General features: G+C 41.5%; 1 protein-coding gene and 1 long non-coding RNA gene across 2 annotated transcripts in view; one reads left to right on the forward strand and one right to left on the reverse strand.

Annotated features, from left to right (window-relative positions):
- Positions 1 to 8,611: 8,611 nt before the first annotated feature.
- On the reverse strand, positions 8,612 to 10,833 carry LOC114016552 (uncharacterized). Its single transcript, XR_003561045.2, has 2 exons — positions 9,483 to 10,833; positions 8,612 to 9,352 (listed from the first exon to the last, which is right to left on the reverse strand). It is a non-coding gene; the product is annotated as an uncharacterized LOC114016552 (long non-coding RNA).
- Positions 10,834 to 11,119: 286 nt separating this feature from the next.
- The window catches only part of TES (testin LIM domain protein), a 28,378-nt gene continuing 16,610 nt past the window's right edge, over positions 11,120 to 22,887 (forward strand). The window contains exons 1-2 of the mRNA XM_055712075.1: positions 11,120 to 11,290; positions 22,771 to 22,856. Of these exons, the coding sequence (XP_055568050.1) occupies positions 11,264 to 11,290; positions 22,771 to 22,856 (113 nt within the window). The 5' untranslated portion in view covers positions 11,120 to 11,263. The remainder of the gene's footprint in view (positions 11,291 to 22,770; positions 22,857 to 22,887) is intronic.

Below are 22,887 nucleotides of genomic sequence, written 5' to 3' on the forward strand. Positions count from 1 at the left end.
TTGGATGCATTTTTTGAGGGCATAACTGAATTAACAAAAAGGCAGTTTTACTTCATCTGATGTCATTTGTGAGGCTGGGCTAAACTTGACAAATAGGTTTTATTAAAAAAAAAAAAAAGCCATTTACAGGGGACTTTTGCAAAACCAGAAAAGTTAAAAAAAGACTTTTACAAAACTTTATCTGCTATGCAGAATGAAGTTTCCAGGGATTATAGAAATTTCCCAGTTTATATATTCTAAGTGTGACTACACTCGCAACTATCCCATATTAAAGGGAGTGGATAATTAGCCAGAAGCAGGGGGTGCTCCTTCAGCAGGGCTTCAGCACAAAAAGGGATATATTAGAAAAAGAACATTTCTTGTCAAAGCTCTTCTGCTCAGTGTAAAATATTTTAAGAACATACTTGGTGAGACAGAATGTTTCCTTGCCTTAGAGGTTACAGGATTTGTGTGGGAGATTCAGTATAAAAAGACACAGTATTAGATGAAGATCTCCCATACTACTACAGTTGAAGGTCCTGACCACAAGACTATCCAAAAGGAGATCTGTACATCCACTTCGCTTGTTTGCTGGATGTAGCCATTCACTTCTATTCAAAATGCTTCCAAAATGAGAATAGGCACAAGAATTTTTATCTCTGACAAAAGAAGGCAAAATAATCTCCAGAATTCATGTTTTAGGAAACACCTTAATTATCTGGCATTAAAAATAAATCAACTTCTTTCTCTCCTCTACCGTTCCACATCCACGAGCAAATAAAAGAAAAAAGAAATGACAATAAACAATTTTTTAAAGAAGAATTATACCGGGATGTGAGGCAGCAAAGCTTTCCTCTGAAACGGTTGATGTTTGACAAAGTCACAACAAACTGAAAATAGACTCTGTACTGGGAAGTGTTGGATAGTCTTGGCTGATGGTACTGTATTTTGTCATTCATGGAAAAATGAGCAAAGAAAGAAATTAAAGAAAAAAACACTGAGAGGCAGACATGTACTTGGGCACACTGACTGCTGACTTTCTTTTCTTGTGTACCTTTTTGTATATATTATTGCCTTAGTAAGATAAATGCAAGATGCTATCAAGCTGTATTAAAATACCTTTTTTGAGAAAGAAAGGCAACACAGGGATGAGAAAAGTAAACTAAGACTTCAGTCACCCCATATAAGGGAATGGGAAGAAGATGGAAACTAAATAACAGAGAGCAAAGGGTAAGAGAATGCATACATAGAAAAAAAACAAGCGAAAATGTACGAAAAGCTCTGATCTGATGAACAATGTTGTTCATACTCTTTCTTTTTAATAACGTCTTGTGAATTTTTTAGTCTTTACCAGTAAAACAGTATAGCTGGTGCATATATAAAACAGATGTCAGAAATTCTGCTGTAATTTTACATGCCTAATACAGACAGAAAAGAAGAAACACACTACATGGGCAATGAAGTGAAAACACAAAATGAGATATAATTTCAACTGCTTCTATTTTCTTCAGCATTAATGCATCATATTCTATCCAAAAGCTTTGAGATAGCAATACACCCATTGCTCATTAGAACTAGATGCTTGACCAGTGAATGATTTGTTTTTCAGTCTTTAGCTTATATACTGTAATTATTTTACTACTGCCCATTGAACAAGCCCGAATCTAGACTGCACTTCAAGGTGTGCAGACATACTGATAATCGTTGGGACTCACAGATTTGTTTTTGTACAACAGACAGTTTCCCAGTGATACAGTATAGAAGACATGAATTCTGGAGTGTCTCCTGAACAACCAGCTACCCATGCTTGCCTCTGCCTGACCCATCTTCAAGGTCCAATCCCTAAACTTCTTGGTGTCCCCTCTGGACACTATTTTGTAGTAAAGCTGTCTTGCAGCTGTATTTAATAGTACTACTGCTCCTGTTTCTGCAATGACTTCTCCCTTTATCTGGCCCCCTCATTCTGGAGTTCCATGAGAACTTCTCCACTCCCAGCTACACCATCATGCCCCTCTCCTTCTGCCCTCTGTGGTGTTTGATTTCCTGCACAACCAGTTCAGCTCACTAAGATGATGGGAAACTAATTAATCAAAAGACAAGTGCATTTCTCCTGGTCTACTGAGTTGAACTGGCTACCCAAGGAATCAGAGGAGCACCAGAGGTGGCACAAGACAGGTCATGAGACTGTGCAAAGGGCAGCAGGGAGGGAAGAAGGGAAGAAAGGGAACTGCTGCTTTATTCAGAAACGGTTGTTAGATATGATTATTTGTCTTCTCTAATTGCTCCTCATCTACATAGGTACCTTTATTGAATTATTTTTTTAAGTACATGAAAATCTTTCAATTGTCCCCAAAACACGCTTCTTAATTGTATGCAAGCCAATAAACCATTTAAAGTCACGGGCACTATGTGGCTGTGTGAAGCTAAACACACAGGCAAACCACATAGGACAAGACCTAACAAAGACCTAATGCAGTAAGTGTACATAAGCATCAGCCTGTGGCTGAACTCATGCCTTTGTAGGCTCTTTGTTGCTTTTGAAAATTCTTTTTCATTTGCTGAAAATGCAGTTTGCCCTGATTCTTGATCTGTTCTTGAGACGTCACCTTTTTTTTGTAGTGAATACCACTCCTGCAGATCAGTCCTCTTCAGCCATGCTTTTCATCTGTTTCAGAGCTAGAAAACCTACAAAGTCCTTGAAGTCAAACATACAGTGGCCAAAGTGAATCACATGCCACAGATACAAATAACATGTTTTTCAATTTAAATGAAGGCACAAAAGTAGGGAAATTCCCTGCACCAATGGCTTAAGAATCTCAACCAGAATTCTCACCTGCTGGATTAGGGCCTAAAAAATTTGTATTAAAATAGGGGCAGCAAGTGCTAGACTCATAGCAAAGTCATATCATTATATGACACCACTTAAGTGTGAAGAAGGATTAGAGTGCAGTAGAAAATCTTCCAGGACTGAAAAAAAAAAGAAGGGGCAAGCCCAAGCAGGGAGTTTACCTACTGTAGTTTAGATAATTGTCCTAATTTTGATTTTTTTTCTGTATACCATACATAACAGTAGAAACTATAAATCATTTCCACTGAGACTAGTCCTTTGACAAGCTGTAAGTTACTGGATAAGATCTCAAATTGGTACCTTTCTGGTTGAGCTAAGAGTGGGTTTGATCAGTGACAGAAAAAACAAGAGCATCTGATCTATTGATGTGTCAGCTTAGAGATGTATGACCCTAATGACAACCTCAGTCCACTTAAGAGAAAAATTTCTGCTTGCAGGGCCAAGCCAGAAGTTTTTTCAATGCCTATAAAAGGAGTCTCATATGCAGGAAAGCTGATGATCAGTACTTGTTTCCTAAGACTTAACAGGCTTGCTTTACCGCAGATCTAGGTGGCAAATATCCTAAGAGTCTGTAATTATGAATGGACACATAAAGAATTCAATTACCTATTAATGTTCCCTGGCATTTGTAGTCACAAAAGTGACTTTTACTTACTTCCAATAGTGTTAGACATCACCTCTGCAAGCCTAGGTTGAAGTTATTAAACATACATTATAGCAAAAGAGTCACTATGTTTCCATCCAGCTGGTACTTACATTATCCTTTTCTAGACATTATATACAGTCTTGATGTAAATTCTTACTAATGGAAAATCTGAGAACTGCAGAACATTTGCTGAGCTCTCTTGCATGGGAAAGAAGCCAAAGAATTGCTCATAACATTATATTGTCAGCAGAGCTGTATAGGAAATTATTTCCCATGCCATAGTTTTGGGAGAGATCAAAAATTGTCTTGCATTGCATTGGAATGAAACCAAGAATGTTCAAACTGAGAAACCTGGCAGAAACTCCCCTTGCCCTTTACTTAACTAACTACCCCCATAGTGAAAGTGAAAAAGTGAAAAAAATCAACATGTGAATTTATAACCAAAGTGAAAAAATTCACCATAGTAACATTTTTCAAGTCTGAGCCAGGTAGAGCAGGTTCACATATTGGTCTTCTGTAACTCACGTAAATACCTTACTCCTAGGTGAGATGGAAATATTTTTCCTGTGTTCTCTCACTGTGATCAGAAATTCCACTCCTAGCATCTGAATTCCTGCAGAAAGTTTTGATTTCAAAGAACTGGCCTGCTCTCATGATAAAATAAAAACTGTTTGGGATAAAATTTCCAAATAATTCTAGTTTCAAAATTTTGCTACTGGAGATTGAGAGACCTCTGATGCAATTTTCAACAACAAAAAGGGTTTAAACTCATTGACTTAGGTAAAGTCAATGCAGCTAATAGACAAACATCACATTTTTGGATCTCATCAGATGGAAAATACAAGTGTCTAGATAGGTGTCCCAAATCAAAGTGAAATATTAGAATCCAACAGAAATTATAATGAGGAAAAACTGCCTTAACAGAATTCCTAAAAAAAAAAAAAAAAAAAAAAAAAAAAAAAGATCATATTTGCCTTTAGCTATTTTTTCACATCTTCAGGTGAAACAGCACCTCTCAGTACTGTCAAAAATCTAGTAACAGAATCACAGAATGGCTGAGGTTGGCAGGGACCTCTGGAGGGCATCTGGTTCAACTCTCCTACTCAAGCAGGGCCACCTCCGGCACGTGGCACAGAACCATTTCCAGTTGGCTTTTGGATATCTCCAAGGAGGGAGATGCCATAAACTCCCTGGACAACTTGTGCCAGTGCTCAGTCACCCTCACAGTGAAAAAGCGTTTCCTGATGCTCAGAGCGAGCCTCTTGTGTCTCAGTTTTTGCCCATTGCCTCTGGTCTGTAACTGGGCACCAGTGAAAAAAAAAGCCTGGCTCTATCCGCTCTGTGCTTTCCCTTCAAATATTTACAAATATTGAAGAGATCCCCCTGAGCCTTCTCCAGGCTAAACAGTCCCAGCTCTCTCAGCCTTTCCTCCATAAGAGATGCTACAGGTTTTTAAGCGTACATGCTGGCTTTCACTGGACTCTCTCCACCAGACCTGTGTGTCCCTTGTACCAGGGCGCACAGAACTGGCCACAACACTCCAGGCACGGCCTTACTAGTGCTGGGTAGAGGGGGACGATCATCTCCCTCAACCTGCTGGCAATACTCCTCCTAATGCAGCTCAGGATACCATTTGCCTTCTTTGCTGCAAGGGCACGTTGCTGGCTCGTGGTCAACCTGGTGTCCACCAAGACTCCCAGGTCCTTTTCTGCAATGCCGCTTTTCAGCTGGTCAGCCCCCAGCATGTACTGGTGCCTGCAGCTGTTTCTTCCCAGTTGCAGGATTTTGCAGTTCCTCTTGTTGAACTTCATGACGTCCCTGTCAGCCCATTTCTCCAGCCTGTCAAGATCCTTCTGGATGCCAGCGTGACCCTCTGGTGTATCAGTCCCATCTCCCAGTTTTGTGTCATCAGCAAGTTTGCCGTGGATACACTCTGCCCCATCACCCATTAATGAAGATGCTGCTCTCATCTACCGAGCCAGTCATCTCAACATAAAAAGTTATCAGGCTGGTCAAGCATGACTTCCCTTTGGGCAATCCATGCAGACTACCTTTTTGTCCTTTATGAGCCTGGAAATGGTTTCCAGGATTACCTGCTCCACCACCTTCACAGGGATAAAGGTGAGGCTGACTGGCCCATAGTTCCCTCAGTCCTCCTCCTTCCTTTTTCTAAACATAGGAGCAACATTTGCTTTCCTCTAGCCTTCAGGCACTTCTCCCAGTCACCATAACTGATCAAAAATTATCAACGGACCTCACAATGATATCATGCAGCTTCCTTGGCAGTCATGGGTACCTCCCATCAGGGCCCACAGACTTAAATATATACATTTTGCTTGTGTATGCCCTGGCATGATCTTATTCCACCAAAGGTACATCTTCCTTGCTCTAGTCTTTCCCCCTGGTCTCTGGGATTTCTGAAGGCCAGTCTTATTACTAAAGACTGAGGTGAAGATGGCTTTCAGTACCTCAGCCTTTTTCATGCCCTGTGTCACCAGGGCCCCTGCCCCATTCAGCAGCAGACGCATTTCCCCTACTCTTCCTTTTGCTACTTGTGTACTTAAGAACCCCTTCTTGCTGCTTTTGACATAACTTCTCAGGTTCAACTCCAGGTGAGCTTTGGCCTTCATGCCTTTGCATGCTCAGGCAGTGCCTCTGTATTCCTCCCAGGTTATCTGTCCCTGCTTTCACCTTCTGTACATTCCCTTTATGTTTGAGTTTGGCCAGGAGCTCCTTTTCATCCATACATTAAATATTTATGGAAACTTACTATACAATAAGCTTTTCAAAGAACAGAAAGTGTAGCTCTGGCTTAGTATTTTTCTGATACCATATTTAAAAAATTTTAATAATACAATTTATGATACATTTTGAGGGTTTTTTTTGGTCTAAGTAAATTTACCTTAATTGGAGATTTAATAATGCAGGAACTTTCTCCAGGTTGGCATGTTTGTAACCACTGATTTTGTGACTGGGACTAAAAAGCAGAGATGAATTAAAGAATTAGCTCCGTTCTCCAATACCTAATTTCTGACTTATACCCAGTAAACGACTAAAAAGCCTAAAAGTTACACACTATAATGCTTGGCTTCTACACTTGGACACCTAAAGCGCACAGAGTTCATGGAGCAGTTCCATAATCCAGAACAGACTCCAAGCCATGAAACACTGAGCAAGCAAAGAACCACAGTCAGCAAGCAGCTGCCTCCCAGCTTATCTGAATCACCCATACTTGATAGAAAACATCTCTGCCAGCGGGGAAACACAGCCTCCTCCCATCCCGGTTCTTTCAAAGAACAAAGCACGGCTCATTCTTTCCTGTTAGAAAAGATTTTTCTTTTATTGCTTTCTTCCCTTCTCTTTTTGCCTCTAATACTGTCCACAAGGTAGAAGATCTAGGTTCAAGTTCCTCTTCTGATTGAAGGAAGCTTTGATTTTCCCAGCAAGTGCCATAACTGTGACGCCACAGCACATTTTTCCACAATTTTGCCACTGTTTCAAGAACAGAAGAGTCAGAGGGACAGAGATGAAGAACAAGAAAGAGCAGGATTGTAGCCTGTGTTAGAGGTTCTTTGGATAACGAGTTGTCCTCAATTGTAAAACTGTAGGCTTACTCCATACTTGGTGAATGTAGGTCTTGGGACTGCGTACCTGCTAACTTAGATATACAAACCACTCTCTCACTACCTCAATGGGCCTCTTTTTCTCTTCTGTACAGTGGTACTATTGCAAAAGCGTAGTTAAAACATTTTGTTTAACTGTGTAGCCAAAGTCTGCCAGCTAGGCCACAGTCCTAACAGATGGAAGCTGTAGTTTGAATCCTCGTCGAGGGGGATTACAATTTTGTATTCCAATTTGGGAACAAGTTCACTATCTACTCGGGCATTACAGAAAAAGTGGGGCAGTCTGTTCTCACTGAATTCTTTTAAAAAAGCAATAGCTGTTATTGAATTTTGTAAGGATCTTAAAGCAGCCTCTATTTCACGTGTGGTCTCAAACTTCCTAACACATTAAACCTCTCTGAATTGTTAAATACAAGAATTTTAGTCCATAGAACTTGACTGGATCAAGCACGAAACCGGTGTCAAATTACTCTGTCATTCACAGAATCTCAAATCTAAGTAAGCAAAAAGTAATACATTTAACGAACAGTGGAGAACTAAATATAGGCTTAGCTGGAAAGCAGATACTCAGTAATGCAGTAAGATTTGTATCTTTTGGTTTAGGCACCCAAGTGCCCTTCTGGGTTTTTTACTGGACCTACCTCAAGACATTCTAGGTAACATTCCCTTGTTCTATCCAAATGGATACAAAAAGGCAAATGTTATTCCTTTCTCAAACTGAGATTTTTTGTAAAAACAAAATTAGTGTATTAAGCCACTTAGAGGCAAGACAGACTCCTATATTTATATTGCACTTAAGAATATACTTACAAAAAAAATAATCTTAAAAGCACACAGTTTCATTAGTTGTAACGTACGAAGCACCGAGTAAACAGTGCAACTAGAAGAATTTAGATGGAAGCTAGTCTGAAGTATTTGCTTCAAAGTTTAAACAAATGAACTGTTTATTAAATAACAGCTTTACTAGAAACAAATTTTCAGCATTGCTAAGTCATTGTAACACTACCCTTTCTCACATACAAGGATAAACTTATAAATCTTATAATACCATGTATTATATGGACTTATAATCTACATATCTAATGTTTTGAGATACATAGTTACTCCAAATGCATTCATCGTTATGGTATCTAAGTGCAAAGAAAATCATAAAACCAGGAAGACAATCTGACAGATCATCCATTCTCTGTTTTCTGGGTTCCCAGAAGTGTGTATGGTAGAAGTATTAGCTTTTTCCCATCTTCTGCCTGTTGTCTCCATGAACTTTGTTGTGGGAAAGTTGATGCTGCGATGTGTCTTATTCTTCCTTCAAAAAATACTAATATTTAAAACAGCTGTTCTGTATTTCCTAGGAAGTTATGAGAAAGCCCAGCTCTCTGCCCTGGGACATTTCAGTGCTGTGTGAGCCTGGCATCTTCAGAATCCTTAAGGGGAAGAGCTATACAGGATCACATTCACAAAATACAAAGTTATTTCTGCCAGGCTAATTAAAGTCATAGAAAACACAGAAAAGAATTAGAATCTTACAATGCCTTCTTTATTGATCAAGGTCTCAGAGTAACTGTGTTCCAAGAACAATCTGCTGGTTTGCAAAATAGAAGTCTCACATTACTGTCTGCATTTTCCATTACTTGCACAAATTTGTAGGCTCCATTTACAAATTCATAGATAGGAAGGCTGTTAAAGTATACTGTATTTTGGCACTAAATTACACAATTGAAAGATGCACAAATCAAAACCAGAACATCTCCAACTCAAGAGGTTCAAGAAAAATATAAGCAAAGAAGTTATTATTAAGCCAGAAGTATCATAGCTTGGGGGGGGGAGAAGAAAAATGACATGATCAAAGCTATTATTTTGCTATTATTCTCAGGGAGATAAGAATAAGCAAAATATACCTAAATCATACAAGATTTCGTTTCACCTTTTTAACTTCCTAAAATGAAAATATGCTTCTACATCCATTCCCAAATGAAAAGCATATAATGAGGACTATGATACTTTCATTTCTCTGCTTAGCACAGTCAAAGTACCTAGCGAGTCTTTGTAATTGCTGGCATTTTTCACTATTGCATTATATCATTTGACAACGCATTCACTGAACAGGAATAATCTTCTGCTTAGTCCTTTGACTTTAGTCTGAGGAAGCTGTGAACATGGATGGTATTCAAACTATACGGTCCCAGGCATACCAACTCTTCAGGCACTCTTAACTTCCCCTGGTCTTTCATCCCCCAAATCAGCAGGAAGGAACTACTAAACCAAACAAAACAGAATGAGAGCAAGAAATTAAAAACAACATTTTAAACCAAAACAAAATTCATGCAACAGCCCTTATTATTCACCTCTCTTCAGAACAGGCACACACTGAGCACAGCAGCATTACCTGATGGTCTATGTTCTCTTATTTTTTCTGTTACAGCTTGAGACCATCCTCTCTTAGTTTTGTATTGAACTTCTAGGCCAAGGACTGCTGTATAGATTCATTAGTAGGAGCGGTTGGCCCATACCATACACCATGATGCCTGTGCCAGCAGAAAAGTCAGAGTTTTGCTTCTACCCATTAACAGACAACAAACAGACCCAGTCTCATTTTCATTTTGTTAAAAACATCTTTCAACAAGTGATGGCAGATCAAAAAATTAAACACTGAAAGAGAAGTATGTTTGGCCTCCAGGGAAGATGACCTAAGAATTACTTGAGAAAAGCTGGTATTGTGTGAAGAGAAAAATTAGTTTCAACAGATAAATGACAAAATAGTCTACCAAATTATTCACCACCACTGTCTAGGGTAGCTGTAAAGTCTGTATGAACATTTGTTACTTTTTCCAAAGATCACAAGAAATAGGAAGGAAGAAAATATTTATGGAAGTATTCAATCTTGCAAATGTTTGATTATTCTGTCATTTTATGTTACATATGCATGATATATAAAATATATTTTATCAGCGACATCCCAGGACTGAGCACATTCATATGAGTTTGAAGACTAGAATTAAAGTCTACATGTTTTTCACAATATCCATCCAGCACCAACAGGAGAAAAAACTGTCGTTTGGTTCAATAAATAGGAAAAAAAATCACTGCTGTAAAACATGTGGTAACCCATGATGAGATCAGGTTCTGGTGCATCGAAATCTCTTGAGTGGATGCAGGCGAAAGCAAATCCACAGGGGCAAAACCCGCCATTTCCCCCAGGGGTAGCAGGGCTGAGAGGGAGCAGAGTTGGGCCACAGAGACCGCGTCAAAGAGTGGTTCTGTGCAATTGCAGCGTTTGGGCTGGGCAGAGGGTCGGCAGCGGGGTCTGGGCTGGGCAGAAGGAAGGTGGGCAGCGGGGTCTGGGCTGGGCAGGCCAGCAGTAGGCTCCTGCCCCAGCTGCCATACCTCACCCTTGGCCGCCACCTGCACAGCAGCCCTGCTCCCCACCCGGCCCTTTACCAATGGGCACAACCAACTCTCCTGCGTTGCCTCCTCGACAGCTCGGCCCCGCAGGGTGAAACTTTCACTGCTTTTACCGAAGCGTGCCCAGCCCGCCCGCAGCACGGCCCGAGCACGGGCAGCCCCTGGCGGCTGGGGCCCGGCCCCTGCAGGCACGGCCGCGGCTGTGGGCACAGTCGGCAAGGCGAGGGCTCGCCCGCGCTCCGCGCCCCCTCTTACGCATGTCAATAAATCATCGCAGTCCGAGACTTTTCCTTCCGCCCCCCTCTTTCGGCAGGCACCGCGTTTCCAGGCGTCTGTAACTCAAAGGTAAACCGCCGCGCCAGCAAACGCCTTGCCCTGAGCTTATCGTCCCGCCGGGGATGACTCAGGCGCCCTGCCCGCGGGCAGCCCCGGCCCGGCCCGGCGAGGATGACTCAGGCGCCCTGCCCGGAGGGAGCCCCAGCTGCCCCGCCGCCGGGCCGAACCGAGCCGAGCCGAGCCGAGCCGGCAGGGCGGCGCGGCGGCGGCGGGTGATTGGCTGGCGGGCCGGCGGGGGCCGGGCGGGGGCTGGCTGCCGCCCTGCCTTTGTTCGGCTGCGGCCACTGCCGCAGGGCAGCGGAAGTTTGAGCGCGGCGGCGGGCGCGAGGGGCGGCGGGAGCCACCTCACCTCCGCGCACCGCAGCCGGGCACCGCCGCCGGGAGCCGCCCCGCACACCGCCCCGCTCCGGAGCCCGGCCCGGCGGCAGCATGGACCTGGAGAGTAAAGTCAAAAAGGTAAGGTGGGGGCTGCCCGCCGAGTTACCTGCCGCGCCGGCCCGCGTCCCCCTCCCCAGGGAGTGGCGGCCGCGGACCCGGGTCGCTCCCCGGGCGCTGGGGCGGGCGGCGGGGCCGTGGTGCCGCTCCCGGCGGGCTGCTCCTCCCGCTGGGGCTCCGCCGCCCCGTCTGAAGGCGTGAGGGGTGGGGGGCTGCCGGCGGGGTGACCTCCCGCCGCCGCCGTGTCCTCCTGCCGTCGCCGCGGCCTCAGGCGGAACAAAAAGCTGCTCCCGGCGCTCGGTGAGGCGCAGCGCTCCGTGTCCCAGGTAGGCGGGTGGGTACCCCTGCCCTGTCAGGCAAGTGAAAGCGTGTATCCCCTTCCTCCCCCCCCCCCCCCCCCCCAAAAAAAAAAAAAAAAAAAAGGCAGACAACCCGCTAGGATGTAATAGTTATGTTCAGGTACGTGCTCTGTGTGTGCAGGTGTGTGTGAAACCCAAATTACATCCATCCGAAACGCTGTTCGTGGATATGCTGAAGATGAATTCCAGACCTTTGATGTCACTAGCCCCCTACAAACGCGTTGTCAGCGTCTGTACGGATTGCCCTCCCGAAACAGTAACTCAGGGTTGTGTTGTGGGTTCGGTTTTTTTAAAGGCATACTGACTAGTTAGTTTGGAGTCAAGCTGGGAAGAAGTGAAGGGTAAGTAACAGGAAGGGATAGGTAGACCCGTTGTATTGGATCACTTTCCAAAACTCACTATTAAAACTTTCATATGCAAAACCGACTTCACGTGGGATGTACTTCTAAAATTTTTAAACTAAATGCAGCACTTAAGCAATGAATTCTTTTAGTAAAAACTTCTTTACAGTATCTGTTGTGACACCTTGATGAAGGCAGAAGGAGCTTTGTATATGGACATAGGTTAAATCTATTATGTAACCCTTATTGATATATGAAAACTAGTCTCTTGAAATGTATGTTGTATGATCATGCATGGCTTGTATTCCTAAATCGTTACATTTAAGGGTGCCAACTGGTTTTAAAGTATGCATATGCACTTTTCTATACCTGTGTGCGTTTCCAGCCTGCAAGCTGGAAACGGACTCGGATACGGAAGTATCCGTGCAGTGTGCAAGGCTACCTGTTAAGTCAAGACTGAGTCCTAGTGAAGCCTGTTACCCTCTACTTTCAGCTTTCTTCAAGTGATGTCACCTGGATGAGGGTCCCGGTTTGGAGAAACTACCTATCTCACCCACCCCCTTCAACACTAGGCCATCAGTGATAGATGGGTGTAGCTAAGTACTATCAATGTCTTCAGAAGCTAGTTATGGACACAGGGTTGTGCCCCTTCTGTGACTGCTTGTGTGTAGTGAAAACAAGTTTCTTGAATAGATTTGCTCATATTTTGTAAGCATGATTTGAAACTTAAACTTGATTTCATGGAGCTTGTTCACTCAAAGTTGGGTTTTTTTTAACTCCAGAAGGGGAGAGATGCATATTTGTGGAAGACAGAAAAATTCTCAATAGGAATGCTCTATTTAAATAGAAAGAAAAAAAGTGCTGTGAAACACTGATAAAATTCTGCTGGTAGTGGAGTCTTGGTGTAAATGAACTTGTGGTTGCTGAACGTGTGCTTTATATTGCACTGTAATTATTGGGTAGTTGTGTGTGTGCTACGTTTATTTGACTATTTTTGTCATATTTTTCTTTGGTAATTTTTTACTCTTCTCTTTCATCAACTTCAAAGATTCCTGAAGACTTTTCTGAACCAGCTCAGACAGACACGGAAGCTACTGCCACAAAAAAACCCAGCAAAGCTCTGATTGTAGGAAGTAATGTACATTTTCTATTATGTTCAGCTTTAGTATTAATACAGCTAAGAGGTGTTTATGATGTGAAGAACTTCACATTTTCTCTGTTTCTACTACGTATATGTTCAGAAAACTTCTGTTCTTCCCCTGTCTTCACTCCTTTGTTCATATCTCCTCACCACCTCTTTCTTTGTAGCTTGGGTGTGGAGCTCATTTCCCAAGATAACAGATAAAGATTTGTGACAAGTCAGTGCAGGGAGAACTGGGAACCTTTGCTATGTACCAGTGTGTTCAGTACTAAATCTTTCTCTCTTGATTACTGATACTTTAAAAATTTGCAGAAGTTTTTATTAAGTATGCTGAAATGAATAACAGTTCACATGAACTCCACAACAGCTGCATGTCTTCAATCTCCATCCTTCAATTCCTATTCTCAACCTGTTTGTTTCCTTATCTCTTACTTCTCTCCCCCTGGCCCCCTGCCTTTTGTAGAACATTCTGGAAAGTTTGCAGTCAAGTTTATCAAAACCAGTAAACTACTTGGCCTTTATAACAAATTTGTCTTGAGATAGAGATGTCCATGTCAGATTTGTAGTCCACCAGCAGTAATGGGTTACTTAACCACACATCATGGTTCTCACCCCTGTCTGTCTTGTACCCTGGACGAAAATAATTTGAGTCCTTTTACAAAATCTGCTTGCTACCTTATGTTAACTTTTTATTTTCTAGTGACTTGTACCTGTTTCCCACCTGGCAAATGGAGGTAAATGTTGGAGAGTAGTGAGTGGCTAACCTGCCTGTTGGGCAGGAAGTTCCAAGAACACTGGGCAGAAGAAAGCAGGAATTGCCATGTTGTCCCTAATTAAGTTGTCCTTCCCTTGCTCTTCTGAACTCAAGTCCAAGGTCAGAAGTTGGCTGTTTCATAACCCTGATGTTCAGCACAGCAGAGGGAAATGAATGCCCAGTGGAGCAGGGTGTGGTATAGAGGCTCAGACACTGCTGATACCGTAGAAAAACTTCTTCCCCTGCCCACAACTGCTAACGTATAACCACAGAGGGTAATGTAACGGAATGTTTTCTGCTTCTAGAAAACTCTAGAGATGTAGTTTCCAAGGTGATGTTTCTGAGATTTCTCCCAAGTATCAGTACTCCATTCTGCAGTTGTGAGCTTCTGCATTGTCTCTTTGGGAAGCTGCTGTAGGTTTTCAAGCAGCTGGTACTGTACTGGAGAGACATGCGCGTGTATGTGAATAGTACATTTATATTTGTATAGTGTGCAACTTCCCTGTAGTCAGGTCACTATGCTTCGTGGACACATAAAATGACTGGCAGATGCCTAGGCAGTGAAGCTGGGGGCATACAGCTGCAAGGCAGTCTTTTCCACTACTGTGTGAATGCAAAGTCTGATACCTTGCTGTCTGTTACAGTTTCCCTTTAAAAGGGATGGGGAGTTTAAAGCTGACAATAGTTTTCTCCTTTTTCTCAGGAGGAATTGGATTTGCTCTGGCATTTGAGAATTGTGAAGATAGCTTTGTATATTAAAAGAGATTGCACAACAGAGCTGAAGCCTAAAAACAGTAGCTCCAGCTTGAAAAGCACTTGTGCAACAAACAGACCACTAATTCTTCCAAATACAATGTATGCTGTGTTCTCAAACCTTGCTTTGAGGTTATAGGGAGAATGAAGATTTAGTGCTTTTGGTTGAAGACTCTGTTAAAACAAAGTTCTGCTAGTCTGGATTCCTGCCCTGTCTGTCACCTCTGTCAACTTGGTAAAATGAATCAGTAGGTCATGGTCCTGCTGGCAGCATGGTCTCACGCTTCAGTGGAGAAAATAAGATTCTGGCAGCGGGTCTGTTCTGCATAAGGTTTCACAGTGTGGTACTTTCTTTATAAAAGGAACTTTGATTGTGATGGAGAAGGGGCAAAAGAGTTTGGGGAGAAGAGGTACAACTTCTCCGATGTGGAATGTCTGCATAGTTCTTTTTCTATGGCATGAGGCTTGGTTTTGTTCTGTTATGGTGGAAAACCAAACGCGGAGTGCTTTAGACATATTAAGTCAACAACTGTAATACTCCGATAAATTAATGGTGAGTAAAGTATGTATAGGAGCAAAGTCAACTTTTTTCATGTTCTGCAAAGCATGATTTAGTAATACCTGCTGGGCTATGCTTCCTGTTGAGGTCACTGTTTGTTTTTGGTGTGACTGCCATGGAAACCCATGATAGGAGAGCTTTTCTGTTTTTCCTTATGTAGTAAGATCAAGGAAAGGCAGTTTTATTCATGGCTGGGTTTTGCCTGCAAGGAGAAGTATGGAAACAAGTGTGGAGATGTTAACAAAACTGAAGTAGTTCCTCTCACAAGGAAACTGAGTAACTGTTTCCTGCATATGTTGTGTTGGGATTTCCCCCGCTCCCCCTCACAGTTTTTTTTTTTTTTTTTTTTAAATACTGACATGAATAGTTTTCTGCAACGCCTATTTGAATGCACACTGCTGGTTACTTTTTGTCCAGCATTACATGGATATCACCTTGGCAAGGCAAATATGGCACTGCTAAATTAAACTTTTTGATGTTTTTCCTGTGGCAAAAGTACTCCTCAGGTGTTTGACCATAAAATATCACGAAATGCCTGGATAGCGAGCTAAGAATGCAGGACTGCGTGACTTCTAAGATCAGGTGAAACTTTATTTGATATGGTGTAAATACAAGCCAAGTATTAAACAATAGTATGGAAGATTAACTTCCTTTTAAATTATATCTAAAAATAAAAAATACTTTATTTAAAGTATTCTGTTGTTAAGGGAGCAAACATCTTTCTGCAAGTGTTCCTGGAAAAGAAATAATTTTCCTTTCCTCTAAGTAAACTAATAATAACAGTGAGTAGCAATTGTGAATTTTATTGGTAAAAGTTATTTAAAAACACATTTCCCTTACCTCAAAAGTATACTGAATTTGCAAATTAATGGTTCTTCCCAGCAAATACAAATTTTACAGATGTAATAGAGTAGATGTAAATTTATGTACTGTATTTAACAAATATATCTTACAACCTATTTTAAATAGATATGCATGTTTCATTTACATATATATAACTACTATATATGTGTATGGGATGTGCATGTATATATATATATGCTTTATGTAGGGCGTATATGTAAAAGATCCCCAATATCTACTTTCTGCTAACACGTGGAATGGGTGAGGTTCTTTGAGGTGCTGGAGACATGCAGGAAGAATAGGGCTGTGAAGATGAAAACTTGTCACACCTGTTACCTTGGGTCTTAGACTTGGTCAAATGAAGAGGTCGGGGAGTAAGGAGACTTCTGTCATGACAGTTCCTGATTACAGCAGGTGTAACTTCACTCTGGTACTGTTGCATGTGTGTTTCTAGTCTTTCTGGTTTTTTTAAAGTCTGCCTAACCCTTCCTGTATGCCTTGTTTTTAGTCTGAGGTTGTCTAGCTGCAGCTTCTAAAAGCACTGATTGGGGGTGGGGGGGAGGCATGTAGGTTTCCAGCTCTGCTTCTGAAAACCTAATATTAGAAGATGCAAGTGGGCAAGAGTATTGATACCAACACAAAGCACACCAAATATTGTGAAAACGCCGCTGCAGCACTGGGTGATGGATAGTGCTGTATCGGAGGTTTATAGGCAGTGCTATAGTGTCAGCTGCATTCAAACCTAGCTGGTGTCATACTGGACTTTGAGTAAATAGCACTTGTTTTCTGTCAGGCTGAGATACCTTTAATAGCTGTTAGTCTTTTGACAGTAAACTGTATAGCAATGCCTTAAATACTTACATCCTGAGCTGTTTGTTATTTAGTTGAAGATGTTGCAATAAAATAAATTCTTAGTACTTGCATACTGTCATAGACTGCTGCAGCATCTTGATTTGGTCTTCTGTTTTTCCTGCCTGGGTCATCTTTTATTTTATTTTTTTTTCTTGGATGCAACCACTTTTTGGCATCCTTCTTTCTGTGCAAATGGACTTCCTTACCCAAGCTTCTACATCTTAATTCCAGTCAACTTTTCCCTAGTTTGCAATGTATATTTAAAAAAAGCTAGGACAGACTTGCCATCAATTTTAATGGACATTTTAAATAATAACAGATATAGAGTGGTTCGTGGGATACTGCTCTTTATTACAGATGAAACTTCTCATAGTGTCTGTAAAAGTCTTGTAAGAGCATTGTCTAGATACAAACATGTATTTTGTTTGGTTTTTTTTTCATTCTGGAATCATGAGAAATAACACAACTCTTCTGTTTTTAAAGTTTAAATGCTGGTAACCTATTTTAATTTCTAGTTTGTTGTGTTGCCCTACTAGAGAAGGCTTCTGCTGGTGCAGAATATTGTCATACAAGGTCAGGTGTCAGCAGTAAAGCATGCACAGCACATGAAAGTTCTCATGTGTCTTGTTCTCATGGTCTTTGGGTTTTTTTGCATACTTGGCTTTACCTTCACATCTTTGGAAGTCCTAAGTACGTTGTGATATGCTAGAAATCAATTCTGTTGTGCTGTACAGGTGTGTTTGTGTTGTGTTGGAAATGAGAAACAGTATCACTTGACGTGGCCCTGCAAATATCCAGATGGATTAATACTGGAAGATTCCTGGGATTTTATGGTAAATCCAGGAGTAGCTTTAGCGTGGATCTCTTCGCTTCTGCCCTTGGAGCACTCAAGAACACAGCAGAAAGATCTGGAAAAAGGATAGTGAAGAGAATTTTAAGTCTGTTCTGGCGCTCTCTTAATGATTGCAGTCCACTAACGACAACTTTCTCGCTGTATAGCCACAACCTTTCAGTTTCTGGAGAGGTCTCAAACAGTGGAAGGACTTCTGATCTTCTGCAGCAGCAAATACTGGTATTGTGTCTTACTGGCTGTGGCAAAGTAAAAGACTAATACAGCTCACTCATCTGGTGCTACAGAAGTCTCCTCAAGGAGAGGAAGGAAGAGCAGCCAAAACCCAGGTTAGCTCTGGTCTTTTGGTGGGACTGAGGAGGTAAAACAGATCTGGTGGGAAGGAGACTAGAAATGCCAAGTGGAACTTCTGCATTTTGTTACAGCTTCCTCTTTTACCACCTTCTTACCACTGTACTCCAGGGGCTTCTTTGTAAAGAGGCAGGAAGGTCAGAGCAACTACCTTTATTTGAGGGCTATATATGTACTGGGTGTGATTACTATTAAATGGTAACTATTAAAATAAGGTCTTCCAGTGGAACTCTGCCAGGATACTCTTTGTATTGTTTGTGCTCAGCTGCTTAGCGGGAGGGAATAGAAAAGACAGAATTGGACTCTAGTCACTGTAAAGTGACTATATATATATAGTGATAATATAGAGAGACAGTGGGCAGAAGCTGCAGTGTGAGAAATTAAGGTTAAACCTTAGATTTTCTTTCCTCTCTGTGGTCCAGTGTTGTAATGCGCTATTGAACCAGCAACTGGCCACGGCCCTGGGCAAATATGATTTCATTGCATCTGTTCTTTGTGAGCAATTGGGTGACCTCCAGAGAGCCCTTTCAACTTAAAATAATCTATGCTGATTAAAAGCAAGTATAGGCAAGCTTTAAAAACTACTGTGCTTACATTTTAATTCATCTAACATTTCCTGGGGCTTATTTTTGTTTTTCCTGTGACTGTCAACAATAATCTTGTGTTCGGTGACGTTACACTTCTTTAACTATTAAAAAGCTAATCCTCCATTCATCACAACATTTTTTTCAGCCGTGCTGTGCGCTGTGGCCCAGTTTGCTCCATGAAGGAACAAACTTCCTAACAAACATCCATATTTTACCACATAAGAGGAACAATAGCTGACAAAGTATAATTGCATTTGTATCAGTCTGCAGACTAAACTGGCATTTTCATACCATCCTGTGTGGGGAGATGTTTTGTTGTCTGATGTCTGAAGTGTGCTGTATTTACAGGAATACAAATTCTGAAATTAATATTTTAAAATTGCAGCAAAGCAGGACTTCAACATTTGTTGGCAGGTTTAATAGAAGGGAGAGACGGGACTTTTTGGACTTTTATTCTTGGTCATGTTCCTGAAACTTAATGATAAACCCTGCTGATAAGGCAGGTTTAAACTATTTCATAGCAACTGCTGTGTTTCTCTTGCACATCAGAACAAGACACTTAAATAGGAACATTTGGATTTGTAAACTGACAGTAAGCGCTTTTCTACACATGACTTCTTAATGTAAAGACAACCAGCTTTTGGCACTGGATTCCAGTCTGAGGTGAAACGGGGCAGTCTTTCACTAATTCTCACTTAGCTGTAACCATTTAAAATTCTTTGTCCTTAAGGACTATTTAACCTTGAAAGCAGCTTGCAATGGATGATCTCAGTTGTATTTATATAGTCTTCTGTAGTCGGACTATGTAAATATGTTAGGTATGTTAGTAATACCAGATGGTTTTGGATAGCTTTTTCTGTAAAATGAAAATTTTCAGTAGACAGACAGGAGCCTTCTTCTGGCAATATTTCAGTTGACCTATCTATACCATTTCTTCCATAACTCCATTTATGGGGAAAATTGATTCCCTCCTGTTCCCAGGAATGCATTCCCACTCCAGTGCACACTCAGCCTGCTCTGCCTCTGGGTGCTCAGCGTGGGGGTGGCCATATCCTTCAAAAGACATGGGGAGTAGATGCATGCTGCAGCTTTAGGCTCTTTGAATTTTCCAAATTACAGCAGAATCAGACACTGAAGAAGAAATGGTCACTTCTGAAGCTGATGCTTCGTTACCATTGAAGGATGTCTTGTTACAGGACTGTGGAGCCGTATTTGACATGCGCTGACCTCCAGATAGTCAAACTCAAAAGCATTGTGTGCTGTTGTTTTATATCTTTATTTTTGGCAAGCAGCCACATAGTTTCTCTGTCTGAACAAAAGCAGAGGCTGTGCGTGCATCTGGAATTGCATTGAATTTGGTTCTCAATGTGCCCCTTAGTTTCTAGCTAAACCCTTTCCATAAGGTGAGCAGACATTGCATATAGAAAGGTCGCATCCTTTCTGTTTCGCAGCAAACTGAGAAAGGTTTGCTTTGAAATATAGATCTTGTTTGCTAATTCAGTTTGTGTCAAGCTGTATAAGCATTTACTTAATGATGTGCTCTTTATTACTGGGGAGGGAACATGTATTTCTGAAGGAATCTGCTTCTGGAGAGGTGTTTTTAGCTGAAAAAACCCTTAAAGGTTAGGAAGCTTGGAAATGGATATGTTTTAAAGGTGCAAAAAAAAACCCCCTTCCTTTTCTTACATTTCAGATTCTGTTTTGAGAGTTCTTGAAATGTTAAGGCTATTTCTTTGTGTACTGTACAACAGCGCTCTATACATAAATGGTCCTAGGTTTCTAAGGCTTAATCACAACAGTAATAGAATTACCATTATTCTCCTTTCTTCACCTTCCGTTCTTCTTAAGGGGAGAGCTGAAGCATAAAGAAATAATGCCAATTTGTAGCTAAGTAGCAGCAAGAGAGAATGGGTTAATGTTGGTGTTGATTATTTGGGGGGGGCAGGGGCAGGGATGGGGTTTTGGTCGTGGAGGGAGCATTTGTTTTTTAGGGCACTGCAAGCACATCTTAAGTGTAACTGGTTTTAGGGAGGGTAACTTAATAAAACAACCAAAAAACAAAACCTGTGTCCCCCAAAAAAAAAACCCCAACAAACCACGCGCTTGTTCTGTGTTGCTTTAGCTTCCTCTTTCTTTTTAGATAACGTCTTGGCCAATATTGTTCTCCTCATGTGTGACAAGAGTGCTCAGTTGTTTTCTTAGGTACAGTGTCTGTGCATGGGGTATGGTGTGTATATACGTGAGGTACATACAGTGGGGCTCTGCATTCCAGATGAGAAAACCACTGTAAGCACCCATCTTCAGTAAAGATGAATTTTTATTAACATGTTAGCTTTATATATCCAACACAGACAAAAATTTGATAGTTGATGAAAGAACTTAATTTTTAAAATTATGTTTATTTAGATGTCTACTGGTCTGAGTTCAGGTTAGTGTCTGTATCATGTGAACTTCTTGAGCCCTTAGGCTGTCAAAGATGTCACCATGATCACAGCATGCTTGTATTTCTTCTTCCAGATAAGAAAGGAAGAAATAATTTCATGTCCCTCTGTCCATCCCTGCAGTTGCAAGCAGTAGGTTAACAGCTGCCAAAGTATCTGACCTCCCTAAATAGACCTTAATTTGCAGGAAGACTTTGTAATTTCCTCAGGGATATCTAATGACTGTGGAGGCAGTAGTGATCCTTCAAATTATAAAATAACAGAAAGCACGGGCTTCTCTGAATCTTACCATGCTCTCTGTGTTGAGCAGGTGGCTTGTTAATAATCTGTTCCTTCATTTTGGACAGAACAAGTTGAAACTGGAGGTGTTTGTATCCTTGTACATACAAGAGTAGCAGTGTGACTTCTCAGAGTAAATCACAAACGTCTTAATAGTAAAACTCTATCACCACATCTAACCCTGGCATTGTATTGTTGTCAGAACTAAGATTAATACCAGAACTTGTCAGCTATAATTTACTTTCCACTCATGGTAAAAGCAAATCTATAGGTGAGTGGCCTCCTTCGTGACCATCCCTCCCACTGCATCTACCCACAGCTAACTGGGACCATTCTCACGTTGCTGGAGCAGTGGATGGGAGTGTGGGAATGGGTTCCCCCTCTGCATGTTGGGCATGAGCTGCCACAGTTCCATGTCCTTCATCTGTCTGATTTAAAAGCAACATTCCCCAAAGGTTTAAAGAGCCGGAGTGAGGAGTTTAAAATTTGTATTAGCTGAATGTATAAGTTACGGTGCTTGGTGTCTTTATTTTTTCACCTCAAATTTCCATTGGCTGTTACTCAGATTTGCTGATGTGTTGATATGTTGTGTGAATACTTGGCCTTTACTCTGTACTGGTTTTTATAGTCTCTCATATTTCCTCTGCGTTATGAATTGGTCATCTGTCCTTTTAACCTTTTCACAATGAAACCCTCTGCATATCATTTATGGTCATTGCTTTCACTAACTGTGCTGTTTCTCTTTCTCCTCAGAAAGCAAGCTGGTATTAGTCCAGCTGAAATGTAATTGTAAAGAGTATGTTCTGCTTTCAGTTGCTATCAGAGTAGTCTCAAGTATATGTGGAAATTATTAGACTAATCACTTAAATGTTTTTTTTATTATTCCTATCAGATGCCCAGCTTAGTGTATGTGAACGTGGAATCTGTTTACTTCTTGATCTCTTGTATTTTGCCAAGTCATGTACTGCAAATTACTTTGTCCTGACAGCTGGGTTAAATGTCCTTTGACTTGATGTCTTAATGGCCTCACTGGCTGTGGTTTCACAGCCACAGACCTAAGGAAGGGCTTGGAAAAAAACTGCTTCTTGCCTCGTGTGAAGTTTGCAGAGCAAGCTAGGCTGGGGGTGAGGGGGCAAGTCACCAGAAAAATACTTGGTTTTGGCCAAGGCTAACTTTCTGCCTGCTAACTCAACCCTATGAACATGCTTGTACAAACACTGGTCACTTCCGTAGGCACAGTGGAAAGGTGAGTGTGCCCCACAATACTGTCCTGATGTCAGTTTAGTCAAATGCTTGATCTGTTGTTTTCATTGTGGATCATAGATTATAAAGGCAGTAATAATGCAGCATATGTCTTTAAGCTCACTGTAGTCGTCTTGCTCTGTACACAGATGGGCTTGGGCCACGAACAAGGATTTGGTGCCCCCTGCTTAAAATGCAAGGATAAATGTGAAGGATTTGAGCTTCATTTCTGGAGGTAAGTGACACCAGATGTCTCTAAGCTATGA

Source organism: Falco cherrug, chromosome 5 (genome assembly GCF_023634085.1).
Source record: "Falco cherrug isolate bFalChe1 chromosome 5, bFalChe1.pri, whole genome shotgun sequence".
NCBI classification, from domain to species: Eukaryota; Metazoa; Chordata; class Aves; order Falconiformes; family Falconidae; genus Falco; species Falco cherrug.